General features: G+C 37.5%; 3 protein-coding genes across 3 annotated transcripts in view; all 3 read left to right on the plus strand.

The window, feature by feature from the left end:
* LOC121527220 (collagen alpha-1(XVIII) chain-like) overlaps positions 1-13,286 on the plus strand; it is a 111,069-nt gene extending 97,783 nt beyond the window's left edge. The window contains exons 27-43 of the mRNA XM_041814073.1: positions 907-942; positions 1,052-1,105; positions 2,713-2,769; positions 2,974-3,033; positions 3,141-3,182; positions 5,805-5,832; positions 5,996-6,064; positions 6,398-6,423; positions 6,532-6,630; positions 6,712-6,865; positions 7,093-7,175; positions 8,552-8,680; positions 9,246-9,293; positions 9,395-9,457; positions 9,767-9,964; positions 10,230-10,345; positions 10,452-13,286. Of these exons, the coding sequence (XP_041670007.1) occupies positions 907-942; positions 1,052-1,105; positions 2,713-2,769; positions 2,974-3,033; positions 3,141-3,182; positions 5,805-5,832; positions 5,996-6,064; positions 6,398-6,423; positions 6,532-6,630; positions 6,712-6,865; positions 7,093-7,175; positions 8,552-8,680; positions 9,246-9,293; positions 9,395-9,457; positions 9,767-9,964; positions 10,230-10,345; positions 10,452-10,653 (1,464 nt within the window). The 3' untranslated portion in view covers positions 10,654-13,286. The remainder of the gene's footprint in view (positions 1-906; positions 943-1,051; positions 1,106-2,712; positions 2,770-2,973; positions 3,034-3,140; positions 3,183-5,804; positions 5,833-5,995; positions 6,065-6,397; positions 6,424-6,531; positions 6,631-6,711; positions 6,866-7,092; positions 7,176-8,551; positions 8,681-9,245; positions 9,294-9,394; positions 9,458-9,766; positions 9,965-10,229; positions 10,346-10,451) is intronic.
* Positions 13,287-14,903: 1,617 nt separating this feature from the next.
* On the plus strand, positions 14,904-16,351 carry LOC121527503 (apolipoprotein D-like). The gene is made up of 5 exons (XM_041814491.1): positions 14,904-14,987; positions 15,142-15,246; positions 15,413-15,534; positions 15,623-15,711; positions 15,788-16,351. Exons 1-5 carry the CDS (start codon positions 14,973-14,975, stop codon positions 16,021-16,023), a joined length of 567 nt encoding a protein of 188 aa, XP_041670425.1. The 5' UTR covers positions 14,904-14,972; the 3' UTR covers positions 16,024-16,351.
* A 1,634-nt stretch (positions 16,352-17,985) lies between these two features.
* ggh (gamma-glutamyl hydrolase (conjugase, folylpolygammaglutamyl hydrolase)) lies at positions 17,986-24,387 on the plus strand. Its single transcript, XM_041813766.1, has 9 exons — positions 17,986-18,287; positions 18,467-18,575; positions 18,676-18,726; positions 20,851-20,935; positions 21,020-21,158; positions 21,500-21,606; positions 21,735-21,825; positions 21,917-22,051; positions 23,832-24,387. Exons 1-9 carry the CDS (start codon positions 18,209-18,211, stop codon positions 23,948-23,950), a joined length of 915 nt encoding a protein of 304 aa, XP_041669700.1. The 5' UTR covers positions 17,986-18,208; the 3' UTR covers positions 23,951-24,387.
* Positions 24,388-24,842: the final 455 nt, after the last annotated feature.

The raw sequence follows: 24,842 nt of genomic DNA on the forward strand, positions 1-24,842 counted from the left end.
GTGGGGCTGTTTTCAGTTGGTCACAAACTGGATCCTGAGAATTAAAAAACATCAAAATATAATATCTAGAAGTCTTAGGCTGTCCCTGTACTTTATTTCACTCTTTTTTGCTGGACAAGGAGTTAATTTTTGATTGATTTCTTGAGATTTTGATTAAGTATCCTGTTATCTTGGATGGAAAAATCTTCAAGAAAGTTGGTTGTGCCCCATGTATGGGGTCTATGGCCCTCTGAATGATGACCCAGTTAAGGTTCCTCCCATCTCTTCCCCCTGATTTTTCTCTTTACCCAAAGTCCTATTAGGAAACTAAAAAACCTGAAATATAACTAAAAAGCTCCCATATATGCAAAGATAATATGCATTTAAAAAAAATGAAAAAGTGTAATGATAAAAAAGCTGAGCATTGAAATTAAGATTAAATCACAATATGTTCCAGCTGCAGTAGGTGCAATATTTCACATACCTGGAAAGAGTTAAAATAAATTTAATACTTTTTGCAGCAGCACTAGGAGCAATGTTATGCTCTACACATCATGCACACAATCAAGAGTAATTTTTCAAAATAATCTGATTTTGTTCTGTTTTTTAATTTTTTTTTTTAATCATAATCAGAATAAGAATGACATAAAAATGATCATTCCCTTTGGTTTTGTAATTTGAGCCAAAATAATTGCAGTTATATATTTTTCCAAAGTCATTCAGCTCTTATAATAAAAGACTTACTGAAAAATATAAAATGCAAATTTAAAAGGAAGAGTCAGAATGGGTTAAAAATGAAGGCTAATTAGGAGGGTTGGGGGGGTTTTTCTTCTCAGTGAAGTGTGAGAGGACTGAAAAGACCTTTGTTAAACATTGCATAACTTTTAACTGGAATTGTATAAATCAATCAGAATGTTTTTCTTTCAGGGTGATATTGGTGTCACTGGACCTGCTGGAATTCCCGTAAGTCTTACTTATGCTAAAAACATTTGGCGGTCCTATTATAATCTTACTGCTCATTTCCTCTGTTGAGCTTCATGTTGGTGTAATTCCTTTTTTTTATATTCTACAGGGGCCAGTTGGACCACCAGGACCTAAAGGAGAGTTTGGTTTTCCCGGACGACCTGTAAGCACCATGGGTTCAACACAACGTTTGGAGTTCTCCAAATTTGTTGCCTGTTAAACTTACCATGGGGAGTTTTTAGCCGATTAGGAAAATTAAGTCTGTGGCTCCTCTATGACTCTACAATAGCAAATAGACTATTAGCAACAAGACTGATCATTTCTGTATTCTTATTTTTAATGTCTGAACGTGCTGCAACAGGGGAAAGTGGCGCTGGTTCCCAACCAGGGTCTGAGCCAACCAGAGATCTCAGTTTTCTGTCAGCTCTAAAGTTAGCAAAGTTAGATTTCCATGGCTAAAATCATCATAGCACACATATTAAATTATTTATACCAGTGGTCCTCAAATGGTGTGACAAGGCACACTAGTGTGCCATGGGAATTTGAACACTATGTTATTACTACACCTCTACGTCAAGTACTGTAACCAGGCCTGCCCACAGATCTGGCTGGACCCCTGAAAGACCCCACGGAAAGGGACCACCCCAGTTGTGATTTATTGATGAAATCAGTGTATGTGTGTTGGATCAGTAGCATTGGTGCTAGCATCCTAGCTGACAGTTATCTCATTTGGCAAGCTATTGAGTTGAAATTGGTCTTGAAATTATTAATTCATGCTCATTTTAACCAAGTTAACCAATTTTTCTACCCATTTTGCCACTTATTTTGACAACTTAAACTACAGGTTTTTTTGCAATCTTGCAACCTTTTTTAATACTTTTGACCCATTTTTGCAACTTTTTGGAACTTTTTACCACATTTAACCCATTTTTGCAACCTTTTTGTCGGTTTCTGCCTACTTGTGCTATTATATGGACATTTTTTGCCATTTTTTTAATCACTTTTAACCCCTTTTAGCAGCTTTAACCTTTTTCGCCACTTTTCTGCCACTTGTTACCTATTTTCCCACCTTTTTATATTTTGTAACTCATTTTTGCCATTGACTTGCCAATTTTCGCTCACTTTGCCTTTGTTTGGCCACTTTTTTGCCCAATTTTGCCCATTTTTTAATCACTTTTAACCATTTTTTTAACCATCTTTTTACAACATTTAATGGTTTTTGGCCACTTGAAATCAATTTTTGCCACCTTTTTGACACTTTCAACATGTCTTTGCCACTATTAACCTATTTTTTGACCCCTTGTGCCAATTGTTACCCATTTTTGACTTTGTCTTGCCCCTTTTTGCCCAATTTTGCCATGTTTTCTTCATCACTTTTAACCAGTTTTTCCCAGCTTTCAGCCACCTTTTACCCTCTTTGCCACCCCTAGTTGGCTGGGCCCCAGAAACCTCTCCCCTTTACCCCCCCTTATTGGCCACCTTGACTGTTATATTATTTAAAAAGTTGATTTTGTGTTGATATGAATATGGCGTGCCTTGAGATTTTGGCTTAACGTTAGGTGTGCCTTGGGCGAAAAAGTTTGAGAACCACTGGTTTATACAAAGGTCTTTCAGTACGGTCATTACCCCAGGCCCATTCTGTTTGGGTTTAACCAGTACGATGACTAAGAACTTGTTAAATTTATGCCAGTTTTTGACAACAATCTAATTGTAATTCTGCTATTACTGTTTTTTGTTTTGATGCCTATGCCTGAATCCATTTCTGTGCAGGGTCGTCCAGGTCTGATGGGACTAAAAGGAGAGAAAGGGGAGTCTGCAGGCCAGCCAGTGAGTCACAAATGAGATGAAACATAGGCTTTAAAGAGTGTCTACATGCAAAATAATACTTTGGATACTCATTTAAAATCTGCAAATGAAGCATCTACTATTTTAGACCCTTAATGTTGCTTCAAATTAAGTTTGACAGCACTTTATCCTCATTTTATTACTGTTCTCTTTTAGCCATCTCTTCTTTTCTTGTTTGGTTTTTAGGGTCCTCCTGGTCCTCCTGGGCCGCCAGGACGTCCAGGAATGTTCAACTGCCCCAAAGGAGTAAGCAGTTATTCACAGTCCCACGCTTCGCCCACCTCTCCTTCATCATAAGCTGTGTTTTATTAGTCATGTGATAACTTTCCTCTCTCCTCTTCTGGTTTCTGAAGACCGTGTTCCCCATACCTCCCAGACCTCACTGTAAAATGGCCGTAAGTATTTGTGCAGACAACCATACTACTGATAGTTTTAACTACATACTAAGAGGGATATATCCACTGTTTATACTGTAATGCTGTTTTGAAAAAGCCTTTAGAATGAAAGTTACATAGTCCATAGTGTTTGTCATTGTCCATTAAATGTACACCATCTCCCCCAGAATGCTAACAACAAACTCTTACCATCTCCATCCATCTCCTCTTTCTAATCAGGTGCATGTTATTCTCTGTAACACTTCTACTAATAACCCTAACCTCTTATCACTCAGAACTTCTCCAGAATGACTCTTAGGTGCTCACTGCATGCCTGGTCTGGCAAGGTGAGGGCTCACTGCCATAACAGAAATGAGGTATCGCTAAAATCTCCTTAATCCCACCCACAGAAAATCTGCATGCAATTTGTATTTTGACTATAGTATTTACTATATCTGATCATTTAATACTCAGTGATGGAATGTAAAGTAGCATGTTCCTCTTCCTTGTTAGTTGACCTCTTTGTTTAAGTCCACAGGCAAATGTTCCTCTGAAAATCCATTTCCTGTGTTCCACGAGTGTTCCTCTCATTTTTAAAACTAAAGAAAAGACTAAAAAACACTTTTCAGTGATAACATTTCTTTGATCATTTAAAGAGTATTTTCATCAGAGATGGTGTCTGTACTTTGCATGATGAGTTTAAGTCCTTAGCTGCAAACAAAAATGGAGGATTTGCAAGGGTTTTTTTGTCTCATGAAATATGTTTCGCTATTAGATCAAAATTTCTTATTAAGAAATAAAAAAAGCTCAGCAGTAAAGGATTAGAGTCAGGCAGGGGAAAGAAATAAGATGAGTGACATTAATTTCAATGGAATACAGTTTCAACATTTTTCTCAATATTTAGGTTTTTTTAAAATAAAAATTGTATTCTAGCTTTACTCTCATCATTTCTAATTTTTCAGAGGGTTCTACATTTTTCTTGACATTTCAGACCTCTTAAAAATATTCACCTTTGTTTTAAACATTTCACCTTTTCTGTGACACTGACCACTTCCTCAATGTTTGCACTTAATATTTAATATTTAAACTTTTTTCTCAAATATTTCCAAGTCCACAGTTCCTTCACATTTTTTACTTTTATTGACTTTTTAGTTTTCTGCAATATTAAAACGTTTTAGACTTCAACTTTTTATGAAATTATTGACTTGATTTTTTATATTTCAACCTTTTCAGGTACATTTTGGCCCCTTTCTTTTCTACTTGACATTTGGACATTTTCCATGTCTACGTTTTGACTTTTGTGAGATTTTAACTGTTTCCATTTTAAGTTTTTTCCCATTATTTTTTTTTATTGAGTTTCTGGGATGCACATCCACCACAATCAGAAACAGGATGGTGAAAATGTAACATGACATCCACTCTGTAGTCAGAAGCCAAATAAAAAAGGAACACATTAGGTATAGGCAGAGTATGCCAAAACACCATTAGTAAATGTTTAACTGAAAAAAAAGCAAAATTTGGAGAAAAGCTTTCTTCTCGATATTTTGACAAATGATTTTTTTTTTCACAGAAATTGTTCCCTGACATTTCTACTCCTTTCATTACATTTATACTATTCACAGGATTTCATGTAAACTTGATTTTGACATTTTCACTTTTTCAGTGTTGTTTTGAATTACTTCTCAACATTTTGATTGTTTTCTTGACCTTTCAACTTTTTCTGCAAAATATTTTTTGCAACTTTCATGACTTTTGTGACATTTGAACCTTTTCTGCAACATTTAAAATTATTTTTCTCAACATTTAGATTTTTAATGACATTTTGAATTCTTTTTCGTTTTTGAAAAAATGGGATATTTCAACATTTTCCTTAAAATGATGACTTCATTCTTGATAGTCAAAATTTTTTATTATCTCAACTATATTCACACATTTTTTTCAACTGATTTCAAATTTGGACTTTTTATTTTACATTTTGACTTTCTACTCAAAAATGTATTTCAATGGTGTTTTTTTTTTTTTTTTTTTTTACATTTTTCTTCTCAAAATGCTTCATTTAAAACAGAAACACTTTCCTCTTCAGTTCAGTCTTTTTTTCTTCCTCCTGCCTGACCCTACACCCTCCCATTAAACTCACCTGAAAACATCATTCTCTTCTATTACACACTTAACGTGGTGGCTTGTTCCAATCTTTACTATTCAAATTGAGTAATACAAAAAATAAGAAAATAAGAAATGAAATGCATTTTCCTGAAACGTCTTTTTGTTACATTTTGGTTTACAGTATGGTTGCTTATATATTTATGAGCTATTGGATACTCTGAGAGAGACAGTGCAATGTGGAGCAGTTTAGTACAGCTCGTGTGCTGCTATTTCATACTTAAAAGTTCTGTCAAATGTAGTTCACTAATTCAGGGATTTCTCAGGAATTGCATTTATTGACTTTAGAAAGTACTGGATACTCAGTGTGACCTCATATTTAGTATGAAAAGTATGAAAGTAAATGGTTTCAGACACAGTCTTTCAACTTTAACTACCAAACTACCAGACTACAGTGATGTAAACTCTTGACAATATTTGAATCTTTGTGGTTGAAATGAAGTCATCCCTGATCCCTGACTGTTTTTTTCCCTCCTTTTCCAGCTTAATCCTGATGGGACGGTAGCAGCAGGTGGGTTAGGCCATCTTTTTTACTTCCAGTTCTTAAACCATGAGTTTGTTTTCCCCACTAAGTGGCTTAAAACAAGCTGATCCCCTTCTTTGAAATTGTTTAACTTATTTTCATTTTTTTTAACATCATGTCTGAAATGTTAAGAGATTTTTTTGTCTCTTAGGGAACTGTCAAACAGGACAGAAAGGAGAAAAAGGAGAGAGAGGCCTTCCAGGGTTACCAGCACCATCAAGTGAGTCCAAACTTGAGAGTAAAATCCAAGGTTAACCTTTGTCCTATGAAAATGACACCTATTCGATTACATAAAACATAAAGATGTGTGTGAATATTAATGAGGAGAAGATAATCTTCTTCACTATAAAAACAGAGGGATAAAAACAATATGAGTAAAATTAATGTCCCTGTTTTCCCACCAGAGAGGCATTTGATCTTGTTTTCTCTGCACTTTTACAACCCTTCTGAGTAATTTAGATAAAAAGTAATCACACTCCTGACTATAAATAATGATTTTAAACTTATTTTAATGACGTACTTAGTCATAACTCCTCTGCTTTCTCTGCTGCAGACACATTTCTTCCCAGGGGAGGCTGGGTGAGTCTCATTTAAAAGAGCTTCTTTTAGATTTACCTCTGGGACATTCAGTTTATGTATTTTTGCATTAAAATCTTATCTTTTCTTTTTCTGCGCCTGCTTTTTCAGGGAGCAAGAGGAGACCAGGGCTTTAAAGGAGAGAAAGGAGACAAAGGGGAGGAAGGCTTTCCTGGCCAACCAGGTATCCCCGGGAGACCAGGACCTGTGGTGAGTCCATGAATGCACAGTGTCTTCTTTGTGTCAAAAACGAACCGAGGTCTTGATGAAATATGTCCTGTCACTTTTCAGGGGCCTAAAGGAGAATCAGTGCTTGGACCACAGGGCCCACGTGGGCTGCCAGGTCCACCAGGTACCCCAGGGTATGGCAGGCCAGGACCAGTCGGTCCTCCTGGACCACCTGGGCCCCCAGGACTGCCAGGATCGGGCTCTAGATATGGCTCAGGTACACTTCATCCATTATAAATACATTGTTGAAGTGTGGTACCAAGTACCACGTATGTTCTTGTGGTTTTTAACGCGTTTATGGGGAGGAAAGAAAAGTGGATAGAGTAAAACAATAGGAGAAGACTACAATCTCTGTACGTGGGACATGGGACGTAATCGTGAGGCTATTCAGTACACTGAAACAACCTGTTTGCACTGGCTCATTTGGTGTCTTTCTTGATGCAGGTTTGACCTTCCCTGGCCCTCCTGGACCCCCCGGGCCTCGTGGACCTCAAGGACCACCTGGAGCTTCGGGTAACGGAGCATCTGTAAGTGAACTTGTGCTTTTTGGCACTGGTGGACTCAGAAAGGGGGCGAGGGGGGAAATCACCCCGCCTGATGCTGTAATGTTGGTAAAAATGTGTTTAAAGTGGCCCTTGATAGCCTTTTTTGCTGCTCAAAAATGTTCTAAAATTGACATAATGTTGTCATTGGAGGCCTCTGAATGGTCAGTTATGATGAATTGCCCTCTTTAGTGTCAGCCACATGGACAAAACTTGTCCTCAAATTTCACTGTTTGACAAAATTTGACAAAAAAAATCCCTCTTTCGTGCCTTCTTGATGGATACATTTTGTAAAATTTGCCTGTGTTGTTCCCTCTAAATGGACAAAATTTGACAGATTGTCCTTAAATGTACAAAACTGGACAAATTTCCCTCTGGCCATTATTTCACAAATATTTCTCTCTTTGGTGCTTTCTAGATAGACTGAATTGTAAAAAATGTTCTCTGTCATGTCCTCTGAATAAAAAAAAAAAAAATTTGACACATCGTCCTGAAATGAGCAAAATTGGACAAATTGTCCTCTATGGTGTTCTCTAAATTTACAGAATAGGAAAAATTGTTCCCTGTCATACCCTCTCAATTGACCCTAACCCTATTTGTCAATTTGTCCTCTGTCAAACCCTCTAAATGGACAAATCGTCCTCTTTGGTGCTCTCTAGATGGACAAAACTGGACAAACTGCCCTTTTTGGTGCCTTCTTGATGGACAAAATTGGACAAATATCCTCTTTGGTTCCTGCTTAATGGACAAAACTGGAGAAATTTCCCTTCTGAAACACCTCTTGAAACATTTCCCTCTTTTGTGCCCTCTAAATGGACAAATCGTCCTCTTTGGTGGCCTCTAAATGACAAACATGGACCAATTGTCCTCTTTTGGTTCTTTATTAATGGACAAAATTGGAAAAATTTCCCTCTTTATACACCACTTGACAAACATTTCCCCCTTTTTCTTCCCTCTAAAGGGACAAAATTGGAAAAATTGTCCTATTTGGTGCTCTCTAAATGGACAAAATTGGTAAACAAATTTGAAAATTATTTCCACTTTTGTGCCCTCTTAGTCATTAGAATTGATAGTCTTGAAATTGACAAAATCGGACCGATCGTCTTATTTTGAAGAAAATAATAGTGACATAAGTTTGCTGTTATATCAAGTTCAACTTTATTGCAATTCTATTGCCACTTTTGTGTCCCACCACATACAGCAGGTGCCTTTTTTATTATTTTCGCCCCTGCCCTCAAACGTCCTGGTCTTACTGTTTTCTGGTCTTATTTTTACATAATGATTAAAAATAAATCACAGCAGCTCCACCAACCCCAACCATCAAAGTTTCAGAGATGTGTGTTTTTTGCTTTGTTTTTCAGCTGAAGACTTTTTCAAGTCGTGAGAGCATGATGCAGCAGACAGTCAGGGACGCCGAGGGAACTCTGGCATATGTCACAGTCACAGGAAGTCTTTTCCTCAAAGTTTCACAGGGATGGAAAGAAATACAGGTACTGATAAGGATTGGTCTCACTTATTCAGCTTTATGTGTGACTAAATTTAGTTGTTCTCAAATCAAGATATCTGTTCAGCGCTTTATGAGATCTTTAACTCAAGAATAAATCAACTGGATTCTGAAGGTTGTAGGCAAAAGGTCAAGCTGCAGGGGCTTGTGTGCATCCTTTGCTTGTGAGCACAATATCTCAAGAATGCTTTCAAGGATTTTCGTCACACTTTGCACAAATGTCCACTGTGACTCAGGGATGAACTGATTAGACTTTTGTGCTCAAAGGTTAAGCTCCTCATTGTCAGGCCTTGCTTATTAATCTTAGAAAAATGTGATGCACAATACAACTCAGAATCAATAGCAAATCATTACAGATTTATATACAGTTTTTACTTTGATGTAGCTGAGCCTGTCAAGAAATATTCTGTCATATAATAAAGGAGATTTTGTGTTTTCCATGCCAGGATTCTGCATATAGATCTAACTCACTGAATATAAGACCATAAAGAGCTCAAACAAAAATACTCTGTCTTTCACATTTGAGACTTTTCTGTGTTTTCTCTCCACAGCTTGGCAATCTGATCTACCTCTCCAATAACATAATTCCACAAGATGAGGTACTTCCTGTTCTTTTCCATCCGTTTTCTAAACGCTATATGTGAATGTTCTCTCTATGCATTGGTTATTCTTTGACTATCTCATTTTAATGTTCTTTCAGCCTCGAGTTGCATATCAGATGAGAGGAGACACGATGGAGCGAGTGCGCTCACTTACAGAGAGGGTGAGGTTCAAAAGACTGTCATCGCTGGCTTGGTATTTGCTGCTGAAATATCATAGTCTGAAATAGAACACATTTTAATTGAAGTGCTATAAAATGCACATGTGCTTTCATGCAGAATCTAACATTTTTAAGGATTCTGAAGCAGAAAGCTACACAGAATGATTCTGTTTTTGTTGTCTTTGGTTGAAAAAGCATTAAAAACTCATATTTTATTATGAATAATGCTCACAGAGGTCACCGAAAACGTGCAGTTTAAAATGAGTTGTGTAGAATGGAGTAACACTGACCTGTTGCTTCTTCTTCCACCAGCTCAACCTGGTAGCGTTGAACCAGCCACACTCAGGCGACATGATGGGCCTCGACACGGCAGACCGGATGTGTTACGAACAAGCCAAAGCGATGGGTTTACCTACGAACTACCGCGCCTTCATTTCCTCCCACAGACAAGACCTGGTCCACGTGGTCTACCCGGGTTTCAGGGAAACTCTGCCAGTCACCAACCTCAGGGTGAGTCTGAGTCAGTGCTGTTTCTTTTTAAAGGATATAAGACAGGATGGAAGCAGTGATATGCTGTGCCTATAAAAAAAGTCACCCCTTTGGATGTTTCTCCCTTGTATTGACTTAATAAATCAATCATTGTCTATATAATTTAGCTTTTTTGACAAAAAGCATCATACTTGATTGACTTATTACCCTAAAATTTTTATTATAAAGGAACTTTTAAAAGGAGGACCATCTGGCTGTGTTCAACCCTCTGTCTATTTTCCTTTAGGGCGACATTATGTTTAGGAACTGGCGGTCTATTTTCAACGGGGATGGAGGACCAATCAGTGCCAGGATACCCATCTATTCTTTTGATGGCCGAGATGTTTTAGCCGACCCCTTCTGGTCAGTAACCTCTTCCCTTATTTTGTCTCTCCTTTATGCTTCTTTCAGTTGCTAATTTATGAATTATCGTCCATCATGTTGATCATTTACGCCATCTTTCTCTCAGGCCTCAGAAGAGCATCTGGCACGGCTCCAACAGCAGGGGCCTGCGGGTGATGGACAAACACTGCGAGACGTGGCGAGCGAACCACATGTCCGTAATGGGCCAGTCATCGAGTCTGACCTCAGGTCTACTTCTAGGCCAGCAGACGCGGAGCTGTTCAAACCAGTACATCGTTCTCTGTATCGAGACTCACAAAAACCTTTAAAAGCTCCTCATACCACTCTACCAAAGAGACTACCGCGGCCACCTTAAACGTTGAACACTCGGGGAAAGTTTGAGTGCCTTTATTAGAAAAGGAAGTGGATTTTAGCACAGCTTTGGTGCTTTTTGTAGCATTTTGTATGTTTGTTTCAAATGGAGGACTACGTTTAACACCAAGTTTTCAAGAGGATATTAGGGCTTTTCCCTTCCATTTCCTGTATTTTTTGAGGAGCAAGAACAGTAAGAAGCATTAAACTCTTAACATAAGCCAAGTCTGTCTGGGAATCTGAGGATGATGCTACGCTGTGGCACTGGGATCCTTTCACCCTGAAGAAAGTCTCTCAGCGTTTTGAAGCAATCCTGAAATTCCCCTGTATATTCAACCAGGTGGCACATAGATTAAAATGCAACACGCAGGTTGACTGGTTTGGTAGCATGCTAATTCTTACAAAAACCCTTAACATATCAAAAAGTATGTGGTAATGAGTTACTTATCCAAAGTGATCCATGCAGCACCTTTAACCCGGGAATTTTACAACATATTTGGGCACCATTGACCGCATACAGGAAGCTGATTAAAACATCAGGGACCTCACTTGACTGTTTACCACCACCATGTAAACCCTTAAGGGCCTGTGTCCATTCAGGAAAGAAACATGAGTTTATTTTCAATCCTTAACCAACATAACAGGACTGTTGAACTGATTTTTGACGTTATAATCCTCTGAATGCACATACTAGACTAGTGGTTCTCAACTGGTCCAGCCTCGGACCCACCACCACCTCTTTAATGTGTAATTGCTAACCAAATTTCTGATATTATTACAACCACAACCAAATATTTAATAACCTTACAAAGCAGATAGATTCACCCTTTTCCGTGTTTTTTGCTGGGAAATCCATCTTGCAAAGCTCCCGTCTGAACCGTTTGGGCCTGTGCAATGATGGCGGTAGAGATTTGCGTGGATGCTGCTAAAGCGCCAGTTTTATCAGAACTTGACGACATTTCTTCATTAAAAGAAGAACAAAGAACAGCATTGAGCTGTTTTCTTTTAAAAACTACAAAAGTCTAGAGTCGCCATGGTTCACGTTATGCAGCTCTCTATGGAGTTTACTCGTCTGCAGCAGCGTACCTCGGTTTAGGGCTACATCACGTGTTTTGTTGCGCTGATTGGCCCGTAAAGATGTGACAGGCAGAACGTTCATCCAACCACCCTCCAGGTTTTTTTTTTTTCAACGGTTCTGCCCTTTACCAAACGCCGTCTATGGAAGGTTTTCCAGATGGATGTGTGAAATAAATCCATCTGGCATGCCAGGTTACATATTTAATGCATCCTTCAAAAAAATAGCACATCCTGGACTTTATGCCACATTTTATTCTAGACACTCATCTACAACCCACTTAATAGTTGGCTCTGACTAGTTGAGAACCAAGGCAGCAGTTGATTCAGCTTCTGGCCTTAGCTCCACCCCTTTACATATAATTATATTGACCAAAAGGTAGGGATTGACTGCGTTCCCAATATCCCCCTAAGATCCTGCATGTACATATGAGGACATGACATTTAAGCTTTCCTACAATTAAGTATAAATACTTCAAAATTTGTTTGAGAATTAGAAATTTTAGGTAATTTCTTTGACATTTTGGGGAATTTATTTGGATTTGAAAAAACAATAATTTCCAAGAAATTCCTCTCCAAAGACAAGGCTGAGTTTTTAAGGTCCTACATATCCAATATAAATAGAAGAGTCTAAAAATGTACTCCAGACAAAGCTCAAGTCTCAGGAGGATATGGGGACTGGACCCAGGCAGTGGTAGGTTAAGGACACCTTAGCTTTGGCTTCACTTTTCAGACCTGGAGCTATGCCCACTTCTTATACCAGTATAGTCTGTGATAAGATCCCAGTTAAGATAAGAGTTTACTGTCTCTTTGTTAAGCAGGGGTTAAAGATGCAGGAATCTGCAGCTGTCATTAAATGTGGTTGATTTTATAGATGGTAAAATCCAAAGACTTAATGATGGGAACATAAAGTGCTACTTTCACTGTTTTGTTTACAGAGAAGAAAGAGTTTAACAGCTTCTTTTTGAAAGTTTACTGAACTTTTAAAGGTCAAACTTTATTTTCGAAACCTTGAAGAGTCCCTCATCCAACAGTGGGACAAACAGACAGCCAGTGTTGCCACCAAAGTAATTTTTGATGCACTGTATTTTATTTTTTAATGTTTTCTTTTCTAACATTTTCTTCCTTAAAAGTGTTGTTTCTTTTTCATGCATCTTGGTGATCTCACTTCTTAGCAGTTCTTTCTCTCTAAAAGCTATCTAATTTAAATCCAATGATTTATTTATACCGTCACAGCACATAACGTCAAATCAGATGCTTAAATTTAAGAATGTAATTTATCGTTTATTGTCTGTTTCCTTCCCACTTTGTGCCTCTTTTCTATTCTTTGTACAGTTTTTTTTTTACGTAAATAGATTTTTGAGGAATGTTGTTGAGACTAATTTCCATCTAGTTTAAAAATGAAACTCAAACAAGCTATATGTGTTCATGCTGAAGAAGAAACTCTAAGGGACAAGTGAGAGCACATGTTTTGTATAAATATTGGTGCTTTGTTAAATAAAGTTTTCTTTTTTCATATGCTGCTCTTGTTTTTCTGTCATTTCACCACACATTAAAACAAACATTTGACCAGGAAAAGAAGCAGATAGTTGCATAAAGTTCAGATAGATATGAAAATAAAAAAGGCTTGTTAGTACGTTGGTGGATGTGAGGACCAAACAGGCCAACCAGAGGCTTGTGGACTTCAGACAAAAGAGGAGCAAAAAAAGGCTTGGCAGCTTTAGTTTGTAAGCTTTAGTTTGGTGGCTTCAGATATTAGTTCACTGGTCTCAGATGTTACTTTATTTACTTTAGACTGGTTTAGGTTTTTGTCTTTCAATTCTAGGATGTTTATGCCTTCAATTGTAGTTGTTGGTTTTTCATTGTAGTTTGTTGGTTTTTCATTGTGGTTTGTTGGTTTTTCATTGTAGTTTGTTGGTTTTTCATTGTGGTTTGTTGGTTTTTCATTGTAGTTTGTTGATTTTTCATTGTAGTTTGTTGGTTTTCCATTGTAGTTTGTTGGTTTTTCATTGTAGTTTGTTGGTTTTTCATTGTAGTTTGTTGGTTTTTCATCGTAGTTTGTTGCCATTAGATTGTAGATTGTTGGACTTCGATTGTAGTTTACTGGCTTTAGATTGTCTTTTGTTTGCTTTAGATTGTAGTCTGTTGGCTTTATGTTGTACTTTACTGGCTTTGGATTATAGTTTGATGGCTTTTGATTGTATTTTTCTTAAAAATGTAGTTTGTTGGCTGTAGACTGTAGTTTGTTTGATTCAAATTGAAGTTTGATGGCTTTGATAATAGTTTTATTGCTTTGGACTGAATGTTTTTGTCTTTTGATTCTAGTTTTTTGGCCTTTAATTGTAGTTTGCTGGTTTTCCATTGTTGCTTGTTAGCTTTTGATTGAAATTTGTTGGCTGTAGACTGTAGTTTGTTGGCTTTTGGTTGTATTTGTTGATTTGAATGTAGTTTGTTGGCTGTAGACTGTAGTCTGTTTGTTCCTGATTGAAGTTTGATGGCTTTAATAATAGTTTTATTGCTTTGGACTGAAGGTTTTTGTCTTTGATTCTAGTTTTTTGGCCTTTTATTGTAGTTTGTTGGTTTTCAATTGCAGTGTGTTGGCTTTAGATTGTAGTTTGTTGGAACTTAGCCACTGGATTAGTTTGTAGTTTGTTGGGTTTACATTGTAGATGGTTGCCATTAGATTTGAGTTTGTCTGCTTTGCATTGTAGCTCTTTGGATTTAGTCATTTTTCAGCTTTGAGTGTAAATTGTAGGTGATGTCCAGACTCCTTTGTTTCTGTTTTGATTCAGGTGTAACCTGAGGGTTTTCTCAGTCACCCCAAGAGTTTGGGTTTAAGTCAGCTGTACTGCTGCATAGATTTGGTTATTTAGCTATTTTTGCATGACTTGTGAAAAGTGTTATTTTTAAAAAATGAACAATGTTGTGCCTCATATCTAGAGGAGCAGTAGTCTGTGTTTATCTCTGTAAGTCAGTGTGGATCTGGATGAGGTTCAGTGATGATGTCTCACACTTAAGGTTAAAGGTTCTGCTGCCAGTCTCCAAAAATAGCTCCACAAACATGTTTCCCTTCCAAAGGTCTGGTTATCTGAATGTTTTTCCTTTCAGTCTTAAGCTTGTGCCTCACTGAAAAGTTCTAGTATGGTAGTACAGTACTGACCTCTTCTACTTTACTTTGCCTACTTATAGTTCACTTTTGAAGATGAAGGCATTTCAGGTATGGTAAAAATATTTTTTTAATGACACCTCACCAAAAATGTAAGACAATATAAGACATTTGTCATCTTTACTAACCCAACCTGCTGTTTTTATTATAACCAGAGTCCCGCTTGCAGTGTACCAATATTATCTGTGCTTCCTTTCATGTGAAGGTCCTGTTTGTTGTTCTCCTTACTGCTGCTGCAGCTGAGGGTCAGTCTTTCCACCGAGGTCGCTGCCCACAGCCGTCTGTCCAAGAGAACTTCGATGTTACACAGGTGACAGATCCATCCAGTGTTGCCTTTCTTTCCACTTTTATAATTAAGGATCTTTAGTTGATAGAAACTGATTTAACATGCCATTAAAAACCCAGCTACTGGCTGCTCTTTGACTGTGGCATGAGGACTCAGATGCTCATTTGAAATCAGCCCACTTTCTTCATAGTACATGGGTACCTGGTATGAAATAGAGAAGCTCCCGGCCGTGTTTGAAAGAGGAAAGTGTAACCAAGCTACGTACAGTCTTCTTGATGATGGGACAGTCAAGGTTCACAATGCAGAGCTGCTGTAAGGATCCAACTACGCTCTCGCCTGAGCAAAAATAATGTCTGAATGTTGTTGTTGTTACCCTGATCGCTGTTTGCTCTCGGTGTAGATCTAACGGGAAGATAAATTCAATTGAAGGTGTTGCTCAAGTCAAGAACTCCTCTCAGCCGGCTATACTGGACGTCAGTTTCTTCAAAGGTAAACAACTGCAGAAAAATTGAGCTTATGTTCTTAAACAACACTGATGGCTTTATTCTGTTTTACCTGTATCCAGGTGTTCCAGATTCTCCATACTGGGTTCTTTCCACAGACTACCACTCCTACGCTCTGGTGTACTCTTGTTCGGACTACTTTGGCCTCTTTCACATCGACTTCGCCTGGATCCTGGCACGCACACGGGTGTTGACGGAGGATATGGTCCGTCAGTCGCATGAAAAGCTGGTTGCAGCTGGTGTAAATGTTAAGCGCCTCACAGTCAGCGACCAGACAGGATGTGATGTCATGAGCTGAGTTGTAGAGTAAAACACATATTCTTTGCCTTAACAGTAATCTGCATTAGACGTTCCTTTTTTAAAGTTTCCCACTTATCAAGGACTCCGGGACTTTTTGAAGCCTTAAACAATGAGAGGGGTCATGGATGTCAGACCCCCGCCGTGGACCACCATGACACCACAACTGTCAGGACAGAAGGCACGTTATTTGCAAGTAAAACGTTTTAGAGGTTTTCTTTAAAAATGAAACTTTATTCATAAACAGTCTGGCTGTTACAGTGCCATGAAAAGTATTCACCCCCTTTCTAATTACTGACTTATTTGCATATTTATCACACTTATATGTTTCGGATCACCTTGACCCTTAAGACCCTGTAAGAGGGGGAGTCTGGGATCTGCTGTCTGCAGCCAGACTGTCTATTAAACCAGTGGTTCTCAACCTTGAGGTCAAGACCCCCTTGGGGGTTGCGAGACACTGAGATGGGGTCCCCACATTCCCTGTAAAAAACAAAAAAAAAAAATTAATTACACTGTTGCCACTTTACACCAATTTTAACCCATAATTTTTCCCATCAATTTTGATACTTTTTTGACATTAAACACCTATTATTTTTTTCAATCTTAAACTCTTTCCACCACTTTTTTTCTGCCTGTTTTTGCCACTTCTACACAATTCTTGCCACTTAAGCCTAATGTTGCCTCTCTTGACCCATAATTGCCACTATTAAGCCCTTTTATCAATCTTTTTACACCCATTTTTCCCATTTTACCCACATTTAACCATCTGATATGCCAATTTTTGCTAGTTAACCAATCTGCTAATTTCTGCCTATTTTCTCTTTCTCAGTTAACACTTTTTGCCAGTTTATATCATTTTTTCGATTCCATTTTTCCACCAAATATCCACACATTTGTGCCAATTTAAAGCCATTTCAGACACCTTTGAACCCCCTTTACCACTATTTAAGCCCATTTTTTCCACTTTAAACAATTTTTGCCATTGATTTTTTTTGTTGCCACTTCTAACCGATTTCTGCTACTTTTAAAATCCAGTTTCACCACTTTTTCCACCTTTTCTTTGCCATTATTTACCCATTTTAGCCATTTTTATTTCACTTTAATTTTTTTTTCAACAAAAGGGTTTTAAATTTTTAAGAAGGCTATTTACTACATATGATTAAAAATATATTTGTTTCTTTGATAAAAGTGGTTATTTTTTCAGCTTAACTTTATAATGGACCATGATTTTGCTGACCTCCATGGGCACCCAGTTTGGCTGGGCGCCAGTCATTTCATGCTTTTGAGAGCAACATTTTGTATCTTTCTTGTGATTAAGCTACATTTTTATAACTTAGTATCTCTGCTGTTTCATGTTCATATGTCTAAATACTTGACTTGCAGTTAAACATGTTCAGGGCTCAAATGTCTGTTGTTTTAGCATGTAAGCTAAAAGAGAAACAACAAGCTATATGGACCTGTGAAATGTGTTGTATTGAAAAAAATAAGAGAGAAAGGGAGTAAAAAGAGAAATATAGAACCTCTTATGTCTCTGATTTGGTTTTACTTTATCTAAAAAATACACATTTATGTCTTTTATTTATCTCCATTAAAATACTTAATTTTGACAAACATAAGAGGGATCTATGCAATGCATTGTTTTCCATTTTGTTCAGGAGAAACCATTATTCATATTTTCTTTTTTTAAAAATAAAAGCTAAATAAAAATAAACCGAGATTGTCTTTTTATCAATAAATGCCATAAAATACATTCTTAAAGAGTAGAAGCATGCAATCTCCTCCAACGTAACAACCATTAAACGAAGGGAGATCTTACTGAAATGTCAACATGTTAGGAAAAACAAGGTTACTCAAGGGTTAAGCGTCAAGTGTGCTGCTTTTATTTTGAAGGAAGTATCCAGGAAGCGTCGCCAACAGCTAACGTAAAAAACGTTCATATCTGCTGTGTAATACTCCTCCCAGTTCAAAACCACTCTGTGTAACAGTACTTCTTGATTTATTTGCATTGAGATGAAATAAATTCCCGTTATTACGTAAACTGTATCGAAGCGTTTTGAATTTAAGGGAAGTCACAGATTTGTGGGCGGGCTTGAAAAGCACCCAGTTGTGTTGGTAGCATCTTTCAACACTACACCGGCAGACGGCGAATTTAAAACGATCTGACGTGTTTAACAGCCGGACACACTATGTTATATTGGGTTATCTTTTGTCTTTTGTTTCCATCGTGTTATTCTTCAGTGACGAGGAATGACCGACCAATTATTGGTGAGTTTATTAACATGACATACACGCTAGAGCTACAGCTACTCATGGAGTGTAGACTGGATGCGTCCGCTTCCTGCATGTATTTGGTTTTTGCGTTGGGAAGGGACATACATAAGTGTACGTCGAGGTCACGTTACTAATATTTATGTTTTTAAGATAGCTTTCTTGCTCTTTGAAAGGTGTTCTGGCCCAGGAAGTTCGTTCACCCAAACCCAATGTAAACTCTTACATCGCTGCTTCTTATGTAAAGTTCCTGGAATCTGCAGGGGCGAGGGTCGTCCCAGTCATGTGAGTTTTTATCCAGTTTACCTTTTAAATTTGTTTCAACGCCATGAAAGCTTATAGAAGCTCTGTAATCTCCAGAACCTTGTCTTTTGTGTCTCTACAGGATAAACCAGACACTGGAGGAGTATAAAACACTGTTCAACTCCATTAATGGGTAAATAACAACACTATTACTACTATGGAAATTGATTAAGTTAAAAATGAACGATTAAGAAATACTATAAATAACAATCCAACAACGAAAAATAAGGCCCATAATATATAAAACTAAAGTTTCTCATCTTAATGTGGATGCTTTTATACTACCAGATTACACACAAGGGTTTAACGAAAATTGGTGCATAGTTGCACAATGTAGATGATGAGTCGAACAAAGTTTTGTATTTGCAGTCATTATCTGCAAATTAATTAGTAACCAGTGTTTGCCAGATAAATGTAGGGATGTACAAAGTTCGGTATCAGCTGCCAAATTGTAGCAGAGTATGTAAGATGCCATATAGAAATACTTGAACTAAGTACAGGAATCTACAAAAAATATTCAAGTATTGTACATTTTTAAAAACTCTACACTTAATAAATACCAAGGGGAATTCAGGTTTGTACTTTAAGAGATAAATGTACTTATTTCCAACTTTTTGAAACTCATTAATGGCTTAAGACAGGGGTGTAAAACTCAAGGCCCGGGGGCCAAATCCGGCCTGTAGCACAGTTATACCCGGCCCACTAGGTCATATCATATTTTTATTATAAGTGGCCCACCAGTATGAGGTCTGCAGATTTCCTCCAGTATAAAAATGTAAACTTAACTTTGATGATTTTAAATATCCTTAAGTCATATAAACGTGAAAAAATAAAGAGTAAACATAGTTAGCCTAGATAAAAAGAAATATGGGAAAAGGAATTCATTTGTGTTTTCATTTTCATAATTTCAATTTTGCATTGCACAATTATTACCTCAGTATGTTATTTGGGCTTTTATCTCCTATTTTGTCCTTTTACATTTATAATTTTGACGGTTTATCTCCTATTTTGTCCTTTAACAATTATAATTTTGTCTTTTTATCTCATATTTGTCCTTTTCAATTTATAATTTTGACTTTTTATCTCATATTTTGTCCTTTTCAATTTATAATTTTGACTGTTTACCTCATATTTTGGCCTTTCACATTTATTATTTTAAATCAATATCTCATATTTTGACCTTTTAGGTACAGAATTTTAAATTTAAAGTCATATTTTTGCCTTAAAAACATGATATATCCTCCAATTTTATATATTTATGTTTAAAAGTATAATTTTGTCCTTTTGAACTAATAAGGTTGACCTTTATCCCAGATTTTGAGCCTTTTAAACTTATCATTTTGACTTTTTAAGTCTCAAAATCATCTATCGTCAGTGCTATTTTTTTTAGGATGACAGCTTTGTTTAATGTTGTCCCTGTTAGGCCCTCAGGTTAGATCTAAATTCAGAATCTGGCCCCTGCTCTGATTGAGTTTGACACCCCTGGCCTAAGACCTTCTCAACTTTTCTTCCAATACTGCATTTGCATCTGAAAATAACTTCTCTAAAGTCCCAGTTAGGCACAGTCCAACAACAGCCTATCATATTCTGAGTAAAGATCAAACTTATCAGTAGGAAAACAAACACAGATACCGAAGAAGATAAAATAAAAGGAGCTTGTGCCAGAAAAAACGGCAGCTGGGGAGAAAGCAAGAAATCAATTTAAATTTCAGTCACCATATAGTAATGGTGATAAAGAAACTAATACCTCTTAAGGCTGTTGAATTTTCCAGTGAATTTTGTTCATTTTAGTCCAATATTGTCAGTGCTTTTACCTTTGTCACATTACTTAATTCTGTCAATGCTGACTCACCAAAAAACAGCAAACGTTCGCGACAATAGCAAGCAAGTTCTGAGGTTATACAGTGTATAGGCCAATAAACCAGCTCTGAAAACAATTTGATTTTTATGGGTAGCAACATAAGGCTAGATAAATAGGAAAACAAATATGTCACAGCTTCCAACATTTGTGCATCAGTTGTTAATACATTACTGTGATGTGGAACTTGTGAAACTCAAAAAGTTCTTATAACATCAAACAAACAGACTCAGCTGCATCAGCACCTTTGAAAGCATATCAAACTAGTTTAAATATCTTTTTTTTACAGTAATGTCCCCTTGCTATGTTCTTCCTCTGAAAGAAAGCCTAGTATTGTGTACACAAGCTCTTACTATGCATGCATGCCCTGCCTCTCTTTGTATGTTTCTTTGTTAACAGGATCCTCTACCCGGGTGGAGCTGCCAGCCTTACCTCGTCTGGTTATGCAAGAGCTGCAAAAATCTTTTATGAGCTGGCTATCGAGGTAAAAAGCTTAAAAGACCTGTAAAAACATTATTATTAATGTATACCTATTGAACTCTGCTTCATAATGGATATTTTGTTTCAGGCAAACCAGAGAGGAGACTATTTTCCCATATGGGGAACATGCCTTGGGTTTGAGCAACTGACTGTTTTGACGAGTGGAAAAAATCTTCTAGTAAACACCAACACGAGTGGTATAGCTCTGCATCTGGAGTTCACTAATGGTTTGTCCTTTTCCCTATTAGGTTATATGCTACTTGTCAATAACAAGCTTTTATGTTTAATCAGCAGCACGTGGGTTTGTATGTATGTCATGTGCAGTTACCCACAAGGTCACTGGCCTTAAAGGGGAAGCCTTGGCCTAATATAAATAGATCTATTAGGCACACAGAAATGGACAGAATGCAATGCTTGCATAGAATTGAACCCTTTTTTTCAATATTAAACTGAAAACTTTGCTGACTGAGGCTCCCTGCAGTAGTAATTCATCAGGTATGAGGAAGTATCCCTTAACTATTGTATGAAAATGTGCAACATATTCGTAATTTTTCTTTTGTCATCCTAGAAACCAAACACAGCAGGCTGTTCGGAGGCTTCCCAGATGAACTGATGAAAGATCTGGCATCTGAGCCGCTGACTGAAAACTCTCACAAGTGGAGTATAGCTTTGTCGGTACGTCACTCCGTATTAGCATGGACAGAAACTGGTGAGGTCTCAAAGATTAACCGAACAACTGCACCAACAGTCAGAAAATGTGAAGGTCAACATGGTTAGAATATAAAAACATCTTTTTCTTTTAGACTCATCGGTCAAATGAGGAGCTGAACAGTTTCTACAAAGTTCTCTCCACAAACACGGACGGAAGAACTGAGTTCGTCTCAACCATGGAAGGTAAAAGCAAACAGCATCCCTTTTATCAGTGCAAATTTGTGCTAAGAGAAAAACTCGGCCGACTTGTTTGTTCTCTCCTCCCTCCTGGCAGCGTATGATTATCCAATTTATGGGACACAGTGGCATCCAGAGAAAAATGCATTTGAATGGAGGAGGCTTTATTATCCACACTCTCCATCAGCGATAAAGATCACCTTCTACACAGCCGAATTCTTTGTAAACGAAGGTATGACTCAACATTAATCCTGCTCTTAAATCATAGAAATGACTGCTGCATCATGAAGCCTTTATGATCTGTAAGAGCCCTGTAATTCCTTGAATGTAAACAGATCCAGTTTTGGGCATTTGGATGCCAAGTAGTTATCCTAAAGGCTAGGTGCAGATGCTCTTGAATGCATTCTGAAAACAGTTTGGTATCTGTGAGCTCAGAGGGCATATAAGGGGGTCTGGGATGACTTTACCTGGATTGGTTAGGAGATATGATGCGACACGTGCCAACACACATTTAAGACCACCCTCTAAAGCAGCCGGTAAACAAAATGCTTGGTTAAGAGATGGGAATTCCATCTCTCTTGAGATATCGGATCATTTTTCCTAGCTCAGTAACATGAGCTGATCTTTCATCTCCAAAATTTTCTCTTTATTTTGTAATATTTGGGCCTTTTTGTCTATTAAACAACATCAAAATGGCAAAAAAGGGAAATGAGCTGCCTCCTGTCATTCAAGTGAAGGAGCCCGCTCTTGGAACTGTCTTGTACATATCTTTTAGTATCAAGTTAAAATGCCACTTTGATGTTAGCAGTACATATACGTATTATTTAGGTCAGGGGTGTCCAAACTTTTTCCACTGAGGGCCACATACAGAAATATATAAGGATGTTAGGGCCACCTCAGTATCCACAAGGTGAGGTAAAGTTTGTAAGACAAATATAATGTAGGTTAAGATATGCTTTGTGATTGAGTACGTACTAAGGCAGGGAGAGAAGCAGCAAAAACCCCAGAGCAGAGTAGGCATCAGTGACAACTGAATTATATGGATTAATTTAGAAGTAGAATGAAGGAGGAGCTGGGGTGGAGGAGAGTTGCAAGAGCAGCTTGCTGAGAGAGCGACAGAGCATGGCCAGACAAGAGCATTTCAAATAAGGCAGCATGAGTCAACAGTATGCTTAAAGCAAATTAGCTGGCCGTCAGCTGATAAGGGCTTGCGTGGAATCTCAAATATGGCAGCCCTTGACTCTTGACCTGCTTGAACTAACGCTGTATGCTCAATTAAATGTCTGACAAGGCAAATAGATAATCATTTACAGATTTTGGGATGCCAGTCTGTTTTCAGGGGGCCCTGTTTGGCCCAAGCTACCACTGGCTCTGCCCCTGGAATATTATTAGTACTGCTATTTGCTGCCATAACCTATCAGGGAGTTAGAAAACAAGATAATGTTATTATTTTGGTTGCCAGCAGTGTTGTTTCAATTTAGTCACAAAAAACACATCGATTAACTTTTTTTTGTCATAATGTCTGCTGACAGAATAAGTATGTCGCCTTGTGCTGAAACTATGAAGTACAATGCAGTCAAGTACAAGCTTTATGTTCATATGTGGGCCACATTTAATTTCATTTTGGGAATTTGCTGCAGGCCTATCAAAATTGGGACTCTTGGCCCCCAGGGAATAGTTTGGAAACCCCTGATTTAGGTTAACTGTGTATCTCAGTGCCCTTTATAAGCATGCTTTTGACAAAATGAGGGGGAAAAGCTGCACACAGCATGCAGGTATACCTAGCTTTGAATTAGCCAGACATGCATAAATAAGCCTGAGGCCACAGAAATAGCATCTGGGCTGTCACTTGCATAACGTGTGTGCAAGTGAGTTCTGATTGCAGGTTGTCACTGAACATGTACGTAGACACGCATGCTAAAAAAGTAGTCAACTTGACATCCACATCCCGAAAACTGATGATGCAAAACTTAAACAACCCCTAAATGTGTCACTGAATTCTCTCCTCACAGCCAAGAAGAATATGCACAAGTTTGCATCAGAGGAGGACGAGAGAGACGCCCTTATTTACAACTACACGCCTGTTTATGCCACTACTCGGAGCATCTTTGAGCAGATCTATTATTTCTGATTTGTTTTGTTGTTTGTTGTTTGTTTTCGTTTCTCTGCCTCTGATTGGCTGCCTCAGTAATTTGACGTGAATGTTTGCACTTGATTTGGTTTGTTTGATTTTGCACTGGCTGCACACACTGTTTAATGTGTAATCAAATAGAATGTTGTCTGTAAATAAAAAGGATTAATACATGCAATATCACACTATGTAAGGAAGGGGGAACGGACATCATAGCTGTAGAAAGTACTAATAGAAGGAGTAAAATGTTCATTTTACATGTTGAAATTAAGAATTACACTTTCATAAAATGCTGCTTATTGATGAAATGTAATTATTTTGTAAGTTATTTTTTAAGATGAGTTAATCAAAATATGCAAGTTATGAACTTGATGTAAGTAATGCCAAAGATCAATTGTTTGTGTAAAAAAGGGAAGTAAAATCTAGTTTAAGATGAACTTTGTCTGTATCTTTTTCATATTGCTTTTGTTTTATGACATCAAACCTGGTGGTCTGTATTTTTCCTTTTCCCCCTGCTGGAGATGCCTTTGTTAAAGAATAACTAAACCCTAGAGGTGTCAAACTCAAGGCCTGGGGGCCAAATCCGGCCTGTGGAACAGTTAAATCCGGCCTGCAAGATGATTTTATATTTCTGTTATAACCGGCCCATCAGTATGAGGTCTGCAGATTTCCTCAAGTATAAAAATGTAAACTTATCCTTGATGATTTAAGATATCCTTGCTAATTCATAAAATCTGAAAAAATTAGTAAAAATATTTAGATAAGAAGTCAGGAATGTGGGAAAAGAGATTTGTTTTAATTTCATATTTTCAATTTAGAATCTCACAATTAGGACTCAAACTTAGGATTTTGACTTTTCATTTCATACTTTGAGTATTTCAACTCATAATTT

This window comes from Cheilinus undulatus, linkage group 19 (genome assembly GCF_018320785.1).
Source record: "Cheilinus undulatus linkage group 19, ASM1832078v1, whole genome shotgun sequence".
Taxonomy (NCBI): domain Eukaryota; kingdom Metazoa; phylum Chordata; class Actinopteri; order Labriformes; family Labridae; genus Cheilinus; species Cheilinus undulatus.

Coding starts and splice junctions, on each gene's coding strand:
- ggh (XM_041813766.1), top strand. CDS start 18,209: ATGTTATATTGGGTTATCTTTTGTCTTTTGTTTCCATCGTGTTATTCT. Junction 18,576..18,675: donor GCGAGGGTCGTCCCAGTCAT/GTGAGTTTTTAT, acceptor GTGTCTCTACAG/GATAAACCAGACACTGGAGG. Junction 18,727..20,850: donor CTGTTCAACTCCATTAATGG/GTAAATAACAAC, acceptor CTTTGTTAACAG/GATCCTCTACCCGGGTGGAG.
- LOC121527503 (XM_041814491.1), top strand. Junction 15,247..15,412: donor AGAACTTCGATGTTACACAG/GTGACAGATCCA, acceptor CTTTCTTCATAG/TACATGGGTACCTGGTATGA. Junction 15,535..15,622: donor GTTCACAATGCAGAGCTGCT/GTAAGGATCCAA, acceptor CTCTCGGTGTAG/ATCTAACGGGAAGATAAATT.